Source organism: Ochotona curzoniae, unplaced genomic scaffold, assembly GCF_017591425.1.
Source record: "Ochotona curzoniae isolate NIBS_2020 unplaced genomic scaffold, NIBS_Ocur_1.0 patch201, whole genome shotgun sequence".
Lineage (NCBI taxonomy): Eukaryota > Metazoa > Chordata > Mammalia > Lagomorpha > Ochotonidae > Ochotona > Ochotona curzoniae.
Genome location: NW_024466753.1, coordinates 1 through 14,201, shown reverse-complemented (window position 1 = coordinate 14,201; position 14,201 = coordinate 1). Strand labels below are relative to the sequence as shown.

The following is a 14,201-nucleotide window of genomic DNA, read 5'->3' as shown; positions in this document are numbered from 1 at the left end:
TGCCCATGCAAATCTCTTCAATATGCCACTTTGATATTATATTTACCTTCATTAAAACTATCAGGAACATTGGCCACCAAAAGACATAAGAACCAGGCACCATTTCGAACATGTAGCAAGGCCTCAGCCACATCAACTATTGGAAGCAAGGAAGGAAGCTCTGTAATAAAATAAAGACAAGGTTACTATAAAGAGTGATTTACCATTATATTTTACATTGAAAATCTTCTGACGTTTCAGATATCATCCAAAAGTAATTTTATTACTTTCTTTTCACAGTTGAAATGACAGTCATTTGCCACATATGCATGATAGCTTCCGCTAACAGCACAGCATCAAACACTGTAGAAAGTTTTAATGAGAAGTGTTTTTTAAAAAATTATTTTCATGAACATTCTTTGCATTTTTATGTCTTTTCCTCTTTTTCTCATATTTTCTAATACATGAACTTGGAACATATAATCAAAATCACCTCTAATCTCATCTCAGTTAATACATTTTAAACATAACCATGAATATAGTCTTATTTCAAAATATAACAACTGGGATTATATTCCAGCTACTATTTTGTCCTTTACTTTCTTCATTTGACATACTTGGGACATTTTCCAAAATTATTAATGGACACTTAAATCACCAAATCAAACATATAATTTTAATACCTACATAATACATCATACTGTGGAAACAACATATTTTACTTAATAATTGTTCAATATGAATCACTTTCTAATTTTTGTAGGTACATTTTTATTAGAAGATTTTTAAAATAACACAACATGCCAGGGTAAGAAGTTACATAGTATCATTCAGTAGGAAAAGTGTAGTCCAAATGTATCTTAGCACTAGGTGTAGTACCTGCTTGTAAAATGCAAAGCACGTCCGCAGCTTCCTCCAAATACACTGGACTCTCAAAGAGTTCAGAAGACTTGAGAAAAAACTCTCCATTGGATTCAGAAACCTAAAAAACAAAAAACAATTCTATTAAATTCAATAATGTGGGCAGTGGGATAAGCCACCGCTCATGACAATTACATCTCACGTCAGAGTGCCAGTTCAAGTCCTGGCTGCTCCACCTCCAATCCAACTTCCTGCTACTGCAGCTGGGAAGGCAACAGATGATGGCCCATGTACTTTGGTATCTCCCTTACAGAAGACCCAAATGCAGTCCTAGGTTCCTGGCTTCGGCCAGCTGCAGACATTTTAGGAGTGAAACAGTGAATGGAAGATGTCTCTATCTCCCTCCCTATCTACTCTGCCTTTCAAATAAATAGATACATGCATTTATATATTTATACATATATTACATACACTTAAAATATTAATAAGTTTTGGTAATGAATTAAGCTCATTGCTTCTGAAATTATGTTGAGCTCACATATCATGTCTCTTAAAATGTCAATTATCCAATTCTCAAAGATTTATAAGGAAAATGGAGTTAAAACTCAGAGCAGCAGAAACACTCTCTAAATTCTACATAGTGCTAGAGGGGAAAAAAAAGACAAGCTCCTAAATAAGAAAGTCACTTATTTTATTACAGCCATTAAGTGATGTATTAAAAAAAGATACAGAGCCAGTGCTGTGGTACAGTAGATTAAAGCTGTCACATGCAGTGCCAGTATTGTAGATGGGCACTGGTTCAAGCCCAGGCTGCTTCACTACCAACTGACACCTGGGAAAAGCAGGGGAAGATGGGCTGAGTGCTTAGGCTCCTACACGAAGTTCCTGGATTCAACCTGGACCAGCACAGGCCATTGAGACCATCTGGACAGTGAAGCAGCAGATAGCAGATGCCTGCCTCTCTCTCTCCTCTCTAATCCCACTTTTCAAAAGAATAAAATATATCTTTTAAAGAAATGTATAGGAAAAATTTGGGTTGAAATTAAAAAGTAATAGTATAACAGGAGAGAAGAAAATTATAATTTGTGATAGAAATTTTACAAAAATTTGCAATATATCTTAAAATCTTGACCTAAAACCAGCTAAAGCACACTACTCAATGTCCTCAGTACCTATTATTAAACAAAAACAAATCAGCCATCTAATTTGTAAGGCTAGTCAATCACCTTACTTCCAGTTCAACTTTAATACACCCAACTCATTGTTACACACGAAGTAATTAGGGCTCACCCATTGTCTAAATAAATCAGTTTTCAAGTTATACTTCACTATTCTAATTTATGGGGGAAATTGGATCCTCCAAGAGTATTATCAATCTCGGTAATCCATACAAATCTGGAGATAAATTCCTTTGGAAATGTCAAGGGACCAGCCCTGTGGGCTAGCTGGCTAACACTCAGAATGCCAGCATCCCCTGCGGTGCTAGAGCAAACCTCAGCTCCTCCATTTCCAACGCAGCTCCCTCCTGATGTGTCTGGGAAAGCACAAGACGTTGACCCAAGTGTTTGTACTCCTGCACCCATGTAAAATACTGAAACGAAGTTCCAGAAACTGGCTTCAGCCTGGCTCAGCCCTGGTCACTGCAGCCATTTAGGGTGTGAACCAGCAAATGGAAGGTATCTTTGTGTAACTCTGCCTTTCACATAAACAAGATTAAATCTTTAAACTAAATAACATCAAGATGACACTGTATGGGAGCAGCTATCATGGTACAGAGGGTGAAGCTGCACTGGAACATGCCCAGCACCACGCAGAGTGCCTGGGATCAAGCGATGCCTCTGCTCGGATGACAGGCAGCAGGTTCTGGTTCAAGTGTTCGGGTCCTGCTATCTACAGAAGACGGGGGGATGTTTATAGCTCCCAGCCCTGGCCAAGCCCAGGCCCACACCGTATGGATGCATGAGGAATTGGAAGATAGCTCGTTTGCTAGCTCACTCCCTCTCTTTTTCTCTCTCTCTTATTCAGTGTCTCTAAGTCACTCTACCTTTCAAGCAGAAAAATAAATAAAAATTCATTTTAAAAAAAAGGAGAAAAAGAAGGCATTTTATGGACCCCACAAAAAATGGAGTTCCTGTGACAGAAAATGTAGAATAGGCATAAATGAGAGATATAGGCATAAATGAGAGACAGTAGTAATTGTATAATAAGACTGAAAACCCTAAGCCTTTGAAAGTAAAACGTGTCTCAAATAGAAATAGGAGTACAATAGGATAGAATGTGCCTTGCTGCTCTGGTTTTCACAGACATCACATCATGAATACCCTCAGCTGTGCTGAAATTACCTTGTTCATGATGGCCAGCAGCTCACTCAGCACCAGCCGCAGGCGCCGAGGAGAGTCGCTGTGTTCAAACTCCAGTGTGAGTCCGTGCTGGAGCTGCGACACCAGGATGCTCTCTCCACTGCCTCCCCCGAGCTTATGCCTAGTAAATTACAAACACACAATAGCAATGACCAGGACATTTGTAAAAAAAAAAAAAAATCATCTTCTTAAAAATGACCTTATTGAAATCGTCAACAAAACAGCATATCAATTTTAAATGTTTTCTATGACTCGTGAAGTATCACTTAGTTTACCTATCATTTTGGGGACTCACAATCTACAAATGTAAAGACTCCCTCACAACCAATCGCTAGCAATGGCTTTCAAGAGGACAGCAGTTTAGTCCTAGATTCACACAAGGGAAGAAGAAACACAACACCCACCTGGAACCTTTGTGAACCAGCGAAAGCTGCCCAAGTGGAGAGTTCGCCAAACCCTTCCCACAAAGTAACTGCCTTCATAAATTCAATCCACCAGCCACAGAATATATAACCCAACTTCTCTAAGACATTCTATAAGAAGTGAGAAGACACTAGAATTTTAACCATAAATGGAAAAGACCTAAGTAAAGCTGACACTATCATTCTGTTCTCTGGAGGAGGTTCTGCAAAGGAAAACCATTGGACATTCTCCTCCCAGGTAAATTCAAGCAAATCCCAACTTGCCCGTCCTGTTAACTCCACCTTACCTAAGCTGCTGTTCCTTGCTGGCATCCTGTTCTAAAGCGTGGAAGTCCACGGACAGCAAGGCCACGATGGAGTTGACGGCTTCCACTCCAGACAGAAGGCGGAGGATAAGCTTTTTATCTTGAGCCCAGCTTTGACTCTGGTCGGCAGGAGCGCAAAGCGCCATCCGCACCAAACAGGGCAGGAGAAGCCTGAGTTCTGGGTCACTGAGCGAAGCCAGGCGCACAACATCCACCTTCTGCATCGCCTCAAAGGCGAAAGGGCTGACAAACTGAAGGCTCGAACATTCAGTCATCATCACTGTGGATCCTAGTGATAAAAAAAAAAATGTAGGGGTTCAACTTCCATAGATATGAATACCCTCTTTTTAAAAATATCTGATCCCTACACCATTCAACCTTGGTCTGTCTGCCTTGGTTCCTCCCACCACATGGGTAATAATAACACAGGGGCTCTCCGTGCCTCCCCCAGCCCAAGGAATCTTCTGCTCTCAGGAGGTTTTCAAAGCTTGTTGTAATCGTGTATCTGGCACACAGTACTAGAACTAGGTAGTGGCAAAGCCCAAAGTTTAACTCTCACCTACCAAGTGCTCGTCCACGCCCTCCCCAACAACACCTGTCCCAGGAGCGCCACAAAACACCAGTAGCTGCCCGCAGCACAGAGGAGCTAACAGCAAGTGCCAACTAACGGCTGCCTCCCTCCACACGCCTACTACCCCACTCCCCCGCCAGTCCATCACCTGGCTGGCCACAAACCAGGTCACACTCAGGCTCCCTGGCTGCCCTGTGTGAATGGGTCAAAACCTCATGTGTAGGCTCAACAGAAAAAGCAGCGTGCCACCTAGGAAGGTGCTTGCAGTCTGTCCTCAGGAGTCGTCAAACTTCCCGCTACGACCCTCCCTCCCCAAACAAACACCCCAAAAAGCCAGTAAGCCAGTGGACAATTCGTCAAAGCCATTTCCTGCTAAGAACAACTGAGCAGCCCAACCGTGGGCACGGGGCGTGGGCAGGAATGCCGCTCGGCTTGCCAGCGGGAGGAGCTGGGCTTTGAACACCGGGCTTGGACGGCATGGGGCAGGGACATCCAGACCCGCGGGCTCACAGGGACTTGCCCCGGAACAGGCATAACACAAACCGAGAAAAGCCCAGCCGGCAGCCGACAAAAGCGCTCACGCTTCGTACCTGAATATTCTACCCTCCAAGCCTCACGGGCCCCCACGGGAATTCTGCGTCCAAGAGGCGGACGCGGCAGAAATCGAGAGCGCGGTCCGACGTCGGGCCTAAGCGGTAATCTGAGTCCCCAGACCCCAGCGGTGCCCGACTCGACCGGGGACACCCAGAAATCAGACGCCGGGGCCGAGCCGGTGGTGGGCTAGAACGGGGGCGGGATGGGGACGCCGCACCGGAGGGGGTCGGGGAGCACCCAGGCTGCAGGGAGGGAAAAGCCGAGGAGTCGTTTTCGACCTGCACCCAGTTCCTTCATTCATCCCCAGCGACTGGCTCCCGTCGGCCACCGTACTGAACTGAGAGGAAGAGCGGCTGGAGGAGGAAACCCTGAGAGGACGGCGACGGCGCCCCGGTGCGCGTGCGCGGCCCCGCCCCTTCCTCCGGGCCGGGGTTCGTGGCCCGGCTCGGCCGCCACTGGATTAGAAGACGTGTTCTGGCCTCTTTCCCGAGTCCGACAGCTGTGTCCTTTGGACCGGCTCACTAGTCCCCTGGGAACGTCGGTGACTTCATCACAAGATGATCGTGGCGTTCCAATGTCGTGACGTATGGAGAAAGTGTTGACGTTATCCTCTGCTCCTGAGCTGAACCCCTACGTAGTCCAGTTGCATCTCTGTCTTTAGCTCTTTCCTGTGCCCACCTCGCATACAAGTCCTAGAATCTCAGGTGGTAGTAGAAGAATTTAGAACATAATCTGGTCCCAAGACTGCATCTTCCACCAGCACCGTCCTAAATCCACAATGTTCCTTTCAGCCTTGGGGTTCTGTTGAGACACTGTTGGCACTTCCAGAGCTAGAGCCCAGACCTTCTCCAAGGCCTGCAAAATAGCCAGTAGTCTGCATGTGAAGAACCACTAGCCTCTATAGTTCGTCATGCTGTTTTCTTGTTCCTAGTTGGATCCATGTGTATTTACCCAGGACTGTGCTAGGTGGAACTTGGCAGCATCCAGGGCCATCACAGATGAATAATCTCTTTTAAAATAAGCTCTGACATTTAACAAATATCCGCAAAGGAAGGAAAGGAGAAATATATATGTTGCAGTGTTTCCACCTGACCCAGTAAGACATTTCACATTGTGACCCAGAGGTCAGGTGCACATGTATTCACACAATTTATAGGTCAAATTGTAAATGTGTATGCTGTACAAACATATGTAACAAACCCAAGTTTACATGAAAATAAGACTTCAATATGGGATGCACAAACTCCATGCTGTGACATCTCTGCTCACCACATACAATGAGTTGCTGACTTACAACATTGTCTTTCTCAAATTAATAGTAAGGAATGACTTGTTTATTCAATATTTGTTAAGTCCCGGGATAGTACTTTCTATCTGTTACCTGTTTTAATCATTTAAGGGCAGTAATATTTTCCAATTCACAATTATGGAGATTGAGGCTGTGAGAGCCTAAGAACTTTAACTCTCTTCCTATGGACAGCCATTCTATAGGAAGACTGTTAAAGGAAATAAAAAATTGGTTTGGGGGTATGAGTGAGGGAGAATGAATGGGCATTAACAAAATGATTTTTAAAACCTTCCCAAAACAACAATACACAATAAGCATTCTCTCCATCTTGGCCTACAGGGAAAAGAAAAATAAAATTCAGCATAAATAAGGTAGCCAGATGTCACAGTGATGAGTACTGACACTCAGCTAGCTCTAAATCCCACCTTTCTCCTCTGGGAATTTCAGTAAATAGCCCCACCACTTGACGTTCCAGAAACCTGGAAGTCATCCTGGCTTCAGCCTCTGCTTCTCAAGTTACTTCAGCATTGAAAGTCTTTCAAATCATTGGGGGAAAAATGCTTGCCAATGAGATACTTCTGTTTATAGTTACAAAGAACACATATACTCCAGGTGCATAAGCAAGTAGCTGCATCAGAAGTGGGGCAGCTGGGTTCAACAAGCATCTATCCTGGCTGCAGCACTACAAGCAGCAGCTTAACACACTAGACCAAAATTCAGGCTTCCCAACAACTGCTAAATCAAACTTTTTTGTTGTTCCACCCTCCCCTAAACTAATCTTCAAACTTTTTTATTTAAACATTTTATTTGGGAGCTGGCGTGGTAATCTAGCACCTTAAGTCCTTGCCTTGCATGCACCAGGATCCCATGTGGGCACTGGTTCTAATCCCAGCTGCCCCACTTCCCATCCAGCTCCCTGCTTGGGTCCTGGGAAAGCAGTTGATGATGACCCAAAGCCTTGGGATCCTGCACCTGCGTGGGAGACCTGGAGGAAGTTCCTGTCTCCTGACTTTGGATTGGCGCAGCTCTGACAATTGCAGCCACTTGGAATGTGAATCAATGGATGGAATATCTTCCTTTCTCTCTGCTCTTCTCTGTATATCTGACTTTCCAGTAAAAATAAATCTTTTCAAAAAATTTTTATTTGTGAGGCAGAGAGAGGGGATAAAATCTTCTGCTCACTTCTGCCCTGAAAGTTCACCTATAGCTGGAACTGAACCAAGCTGATATCAGATGCCAGAACTCACGGACTGAAGGGCTTGAACAACTATGTGCTGCCATTCAGGGTGCACATAAGTAGGGAGCCATATCACAGCCACAGGAGCCAGGACTAGAGCCAAGAGCTTCAGTGTGGGTTGCCGCATTCAAAGTAGGTTGTGCCATCCCTACTGAATCAATATTTTTAAAAGATTCATTTATTTTGCTTGAATGTCAAAGTTACAGAGAGAGAAGAAAAGACAGAGAGAGATCTTCCATCTTCTGGTTCCCCCTCCCCCCCCCCCCCCCCGCCCCGCCAAGTGGCTGTAAAGCCCAGAACTGGGCCAGACCAAAGTCAAGAACCAGGAGCCAGTAGTTCTTCCAAGTCTTCTATATGCATGCAGGAGCCCAAGGCCTTGGACCATCCACCAAGGCTGCATCAGAAATGAAGCAACCAGGACTTGAATTGGTACCCAAATAGGATGCTAGCACTGTAGGTCAAAGACTAATTTGCTGTGCCACAGTGCTGGCTCCTACTCAATCAATTTTTAAAAATGGCTTGAAACCCTGAACCCTGCACAACAGCCTAGTGGCTGAATCCTAGCTTTGCATGCACTTGGGTTCCATGTGGGTCCTGGTTTGTGTCCTGCCTGCTCCACGTCCCTTCCAGCTTCTTGCTGGTGACCTTGGAAAGTAGTAGAGGATGGCAGAAAACCTTGGGGCCCTGCACCTGTGTGTGAGACCCAGAGGAGGTTCGGGGCTCCTGGTTTCTGATGGGCTGGCTCAGCTTTAGCCATTGCAGCCACTTGGGGATGAGTTAGCAGACGGAAGAACTTTTTCTTTTTCCTCTCTGTAAATCTGACTTTCCGATAAAAATAATAAACCTTAAAAAAAATTTTTTTTAAGTGCTGATGCTTTTCTATTTCTCTTCTCGAGTGACACATAACAATACAAATTAGCTTTAACATTTTTTAAAGGATTTATTTATTTTTATTGGAAATTCAGATATACAGAGTGGAAGAGAGATAGAGAGGAAGATCTGTCCATTGATTCACTCCCAAAGTGACCATAACAGCCAGTGCTGAGCAGATCCAAAGCCAGGAGCCAGGAGCCTCCTCCGAGTCTCCCACATTGGTGCAGGGTTCCAAGGCTTTGGGCCGTCCTTGACTGCTTTTTCCCTGGCCACAAGCAGGGAGCTGGATGGGAAGTGGAACTGCCAGGATTAGAACCGGTGCCCATATGGGATCCCAGCACATTCAAGGCAAGGACTTTAACCATTACACTATTGCGCTAGGCCCAAATTAGCTTTAACATTGAATAGATCACATATCACAGTTCTCAATGTACTATCTTACATAACTACCACTTTGTGGTTAAAAATGCTTGAGAAGCAGACAACAGGGAAAAACTAAGTCCATTACCATTTCTAATCACAGAAAGTTATATTTCACCAATTCTCTGATACTTTTTTCACATTTTGACATCTCAAAAGCTGGGATGTCTGAGAGATGTGTGTTAAACTTTCCTTGACAGCATTTTAAAAAATATTTATTTTATTACAAAGTCAGATATACAGAGAGGAGGACAGAGAGGAAGATCTTTTGTTCATTGATTCACTCCCCAAGTGACCGCAATGGCCAGTGCTGTGCCGATCCAAAGCCAGGATCCAGGAACTTCCTCCAGGTCTCCACATGGGTGCAGGGTCCCAAGGCTTTGGGCCATCTTCGACTGCTTTCCCAGGCCACAAAGCAGGGAGCTGGATGGGAAGTAGGGCTGTGGGACTAGAACTGGCGCCCATATGAGATTCCAGTGCATTCAAGGCAAGGACTTAAACCACTAGGCCACTGCGCTGGGCCTGACAGCATTTTTTTTTTTTAATGTGGCACATAAAATAATGATGTATTAATACTGGTGCCTTTGATTTGACAAAATGTTACATAGTTACTGTATTTTAAGTCCAAAAAGAACAGTCTGTCTTGCATAAGCTTTCTCCTATGACTGCATTCTTTTTGATTAGTTCTTTTCCACGTAGCCATTTTTCAATCAAAACAGATAAACAAAAAGGAATAAAAGAGTATCACATTAGAATATCTACTACTTTTTAAAGTCTGTTAACTTTATTGACACCAATCATGAATCAGCCCAACTACTAAAACACCTTCTGCTTCTGGGTGAAATTCCATTTGCTTATGGCACAACTCAAAACACAATTTTCATGTTTATTTTTAAAGATTTAATCCATCGATTTGAAAGGCAGTTACCGAGAGGGAGAGAGATTCTTCCATTGCTTCACTTTCCAAACAGCAGCAACGGCCAGGGTTGGGCCTGCACCAAGTCAGAAGCGTAGACCTTCATCCAGGTCTTCATGTAGTGCAGGACTCCAAGGACTTGGACCATCTGCTGCTGCCTTTCCACAGGTGGGTGAGAAGTGGAGCTGCTGGGACCTGAACTGGCACCTGCAAAGTATGCAACATAACAGGTGGCAGCTCTACCTACAACACCACAATGCTAGCTCCTTCAGCTGGAACTTTAAACCAGTTAAAACCAGTTTAAACTTTAAACTGCTCAGTTCTTAGATTTTTTTTTTTTTCATCATTGCTGGATTTTCTCCCCACAGTTCCTACTGTCCAGAATGCCTCTTTTTCGTATGTAATAAACCCCCTCTGTCTAGTATTACCTTAAGAAGCCTACCCCTGACAGACCACCCACCCTTCTCCATGTATCTTCTAATTATACCCTGTCCCTCTGTCAGTCATATTACCTTATACCTGCGCTGCAATTAGAACTTGTCTGTATCTCCTGCCACAAAATACTTTTGAGAATAGGGGCCACATTTTTTCTCCTGACACAGTATGGCACTTGAAATTGTTTCGCTGAGGGACTGGTACAGCAGCTTAGCAGCTAAAGTCCTCACCTTGCACACAACAGGATCCCATGTGGGTGATGGTTCTAATCCCAGCATTGTGACTTCCTTTCCAGCTCCCTGCTTGTAGCCTGGACAAGCAGTTTAAAGACAGCCCAAAGCATTGGGGACCCTGTATCCACGTGGGCTCTTGGCTCCTGGCTTCAGATCGGTTCAGCTCTGGCTGTTGCGGTCACTTGGGGGGTGAATCAGTGAATGGAGGATCTTCCTCTCTGTTTCTCCTCTCTATATCTGACTTCCACACCCCCCCAAAAAATCCTTAAAACAATGAGTTTGCATTAGTAATAAAAACACAAAGATACCAAGAAAAAAAATATTAATAACCTGCTGAATCATGATTGCAGTACCCATCAATGTTAGTGCCATCAAAACTTAATGAGGTTTGTTACTGTGTCTTGTTAAGTGCTGCACCATTCGTATCACTTCTTATCCAACTAATTATAGTTATACAAGTATGCTTCCTAGTAGGTGGGGGCTTAAGATCAGAGATATGCTATCTCATAATTAGTAATTACTGCAAAAATGTTTCAGTGAAATTTTTAGTTCTTGGTCATCAACTAAAATTTTCTAAAGATTTATTTGAAGGCAGATAGAGGAATAAAGGAAGAGACAGGTTTTTTTATCCACCGGCATGCTCCCAAATAGCTACAACTGCCATGCTTGCGCCATGCCAAAGCCAAGAACCAAGAACTTGGATCTGGATCTCACACATGGGTGGCAAGGATTCAGCCATCATCCGCTGTTTCCCACGTGTCAGCAGGGAGCTGCCCTGGAAGCAGAAGCAGCAGCACTCTGGCAAGGATTGCCTATCCTACACTAGGCCAACCCCTACAATTTTAAAGTCTTAAAATTTGGAAAAGTTGCCCATTTTCACTCTCCTGGGTTCTTAGCTTTTTCACAGCTTTTCTGAAGCCCTATTGAAGTTCATTTCAGATCATAATTCATTCCATGGCATAACTCAAGTGGATGTGAAGATCTGAGCAACTAGCTCCTTTGAATCAGTTGGCTGCCATTGTCAAAATCTACCATAAACATGTTATTTCACATTTGAGGTTCAAGATCCTTGAGGTAACTTTTAATTGTAGTGGACTGGGACACAAGGGAGGACTAAATATTTTGTATTTTATCCATCCTTACTCTTGCTTAAAAAAAAAAAGAGGAAAGAACACTACCAACTGACTTAAAAGTCCTTTTTGTTACTATTAAGTGTCTATTTTTAAAATTTCTCTGAAAGGCAGACTAAACTCTTCCATTCTTTCACTTCCCAAATCCATGAGGACTGGGATTGGGCAAGGCTACATCCCAGAGCCAGGAACTGAATCAAGATACATCATGTGCGTATTAGGGGACCAACTAAAAGGTAGACATTAACAAGAACCTAAAATGAGCAAAGGAGCTGGCACTCAAACCCATGTCCTCCAGCATGGGAAGCAGGTGTCCCAAGTTGTGCCTTAACCACTGCATCAAATATCCAACCTGTTTTATCTTGTAAGCTTCAGTTCCTTTTGGATTTGATTCTTCAAGAAAAATTATTTCAATTATGGAGAGCAAAGAACAGAAAAGGAAAGATCTTTAATCTGCTGTTTCACTCTCCAAATGGCCACAAACAACTGGATATGGGCTGATCTGAAGCCAAGAGACAACAGCTTCTTCCCAATGTCCCATGTGGGTCCAGGGGCCCAACTACCTGGGCGATCTCTTCTGCTTTTGCGGGTCACCAGCAGGGAGCTGGATTGGCCAGAGCTGAGCCAATCTAAAGCCAGGAGCCAGGAGCTTTTTACAGGTCTGCCACAGTGTTGCAGGGTCCCTAGGCTTTGGGCTGACCTTTCCCAGACTTCAAGAAGAGAGCTGGATGAGAAGCGGGGCCGTATCTAAAAGGCCACAAGAACAAGAAGAGAGGCTCATGTTGAGAAAACAAATGGGATAACATGCAAGGCTCTAGGTATTTATTATCTATAGAGTAAGTAGTAGCCAATAAGTGTTTTAAACAAGCAAGTAAAGACCAAGAGTGGACAGATCAACTTACAAGTATGCTGAAGTGGTTCAAAGTAGTTTTGTTTAATATTTATTTGATATGGCATTTGATAATTTAGACCACCAGCTCAACTGAAATGGAAATGGTTTTACACATATTTTTATTAGAGACAGCTCCTATTTCTTGAGTGCTCCCAATTGCCTGTAGTATTTAAGCCTGAGTTAGACCAAAGCCAGGAACCAAACACCCAATCCAGCTCTCCCAAGTGGGTTGGCAGAAAGTGAATTACTTTAGCCTTCCCATGGTATTCATCATCCTAAAGCTGGAGGAACCAGTACTGGGTATTAAACCCATGTATACAAATATGGGTACAACAAATGCCTTTGAGGTAGGCAGCCAGGGTGGCATTGCAAGCTGCTCTTCCACCTGTGGCATGGGCATCCCATATGGACACTGGTTGATGTCTGGTTGCTCCACTTCTGATCCTGCCCCTGCTTATAGCCTGGGAAAGCAGTGGAGAATGGTTCAAGTCTCTTTGGCCACTAGTCCAACGTGGGAGACTCAAAAGAAACTCTTGACTCTTGAGTTGAGAGCTAGTTTTGGTATATCAGGTTAAGTCACTGAATGCTATGTCAGATTGCCAGTTTGAATCCCAGCTGCTCTGCTTCAAAAGTAGCAGACAGCCCAAGTAACTGGTACCCTTGCACCCACATGGTAGATGTGAATTGGCACTGCAGATTCCTGGCTTCGACCTTGTCCATCTATGGCTATTGTGGCTAGTGAAGGAATTAACAAGCAGAGGGAAGACTGAGACCTTTCTCTGCTGCTCAGTCTTTCAAATTTGCGCCCAAATGCCTACAACAGCCAGTGTGTAGCAAGACAGAATCCACAAGGCAGGAACTCCATCTTGATCTTCCATCTATGTGGCAACAATTCAAGCACTTGAGCCACGATCTGGTTCCTTCCTAGAGTTGCAGAAAGCTAGATCAGAACCTGAGGCGGATTCAACCCCTGGCACTCCAGTACAAATGCAGGCATCTCAAGCAGTGGGTTGATGCACTAAGTCTTAGTACTTAAACAACACACAATGACTTAATGGGCATTTCAATTTTAGACCAGATGCCTGCCACTAGATGAACATATTTAATAGTCAATACAGAAGATCGGTAATCACTGATAACTGCTTACAAAGCTTATGGTTTGTACACTTTAAACAATGTATAGTACCATATATAGCAACACAGAATATTTTAAGCACAAAGTGGATTCTATGGGGGAGAAATGTTACTTTTAATGATATATACAAACTTGCTCGGAACAAAAAAAGAGGACAGAACCAAATCTTAAACTCAGACATTCTGAATTCAAGACTGGAAGACACTGTGTGGTACAGGGGCTAACTAAATTTTGCATTCAGTAGTATTTTTTTTCCTTTGGTAAAAATGCTACAGAATAAGCATTAACTTTTGAATCTCACAATAGGTCATGTTTGACACAGTTCTGTTGGATGACTTTGGGGAAAAGAAAGCTAAGAAAAAGATCAACTTACAACTGTCTCAAGCAGGACTTTGCAAATAGAGTTAATTTTTAGTCCAGCATTGATAACACTCCTACAGTAAGCACAGGAAAATGTTAAAAGTTAGATAATGAAAAAATACATTCAAGATTGATAAATTTACCTTACACCAGAAACCAAAACTATGTTTCTCTTTCTTCTTTGCTTTTG

The 14,201-nt window shown here is 43.5% G+C and overlaps 1 protein-coding gene across 2 annotated transcripts in view; it reads right to left on the bottom strand.

Annotated features, from left to right (window-relative positions):
• LOC121166680 (integrator complex subunit 2) overlaps window positions 1-10,515 on the bottom strand; it is a 48,799-nt gene extending 38,284 nt beyond the window's left edge. Inside the window, exons 1-5 of one of the 2 annotated variants that reach the window (XM_040995925.1) lie at window positions 10,314-10,515; window positions 3,910-4,185; window positions 3,183-3,321; window positions 859-961; window positions 47-160 (exon numbers count right to left, since the gene is read on the bottom strand). In XM_040995925.1, the coding sequence (XP_040851859.1) occupies window positions 47-160; window positions 859-961; window positions 3,183-3,321; window positions 3,910-4,185; window positions 10,314-10,333 (652 nt within the window). In that variant the 5' untranslated portion in view covers window positions 10,334-10,515. Of the gene's footprint in view, window positions 1-46; window positions 161-858; window positions 962-3,182; window positions 3,322-3,909; window positions 4,217-5,088; window positions 5,269-10,313 lie in introns of those variants that run through there. The other variant, XM_040995926.1, reaches the window with a different exon arrangement.
• Window positions 10,516-14,201: the final 3,686 nt, after the last annotated feature.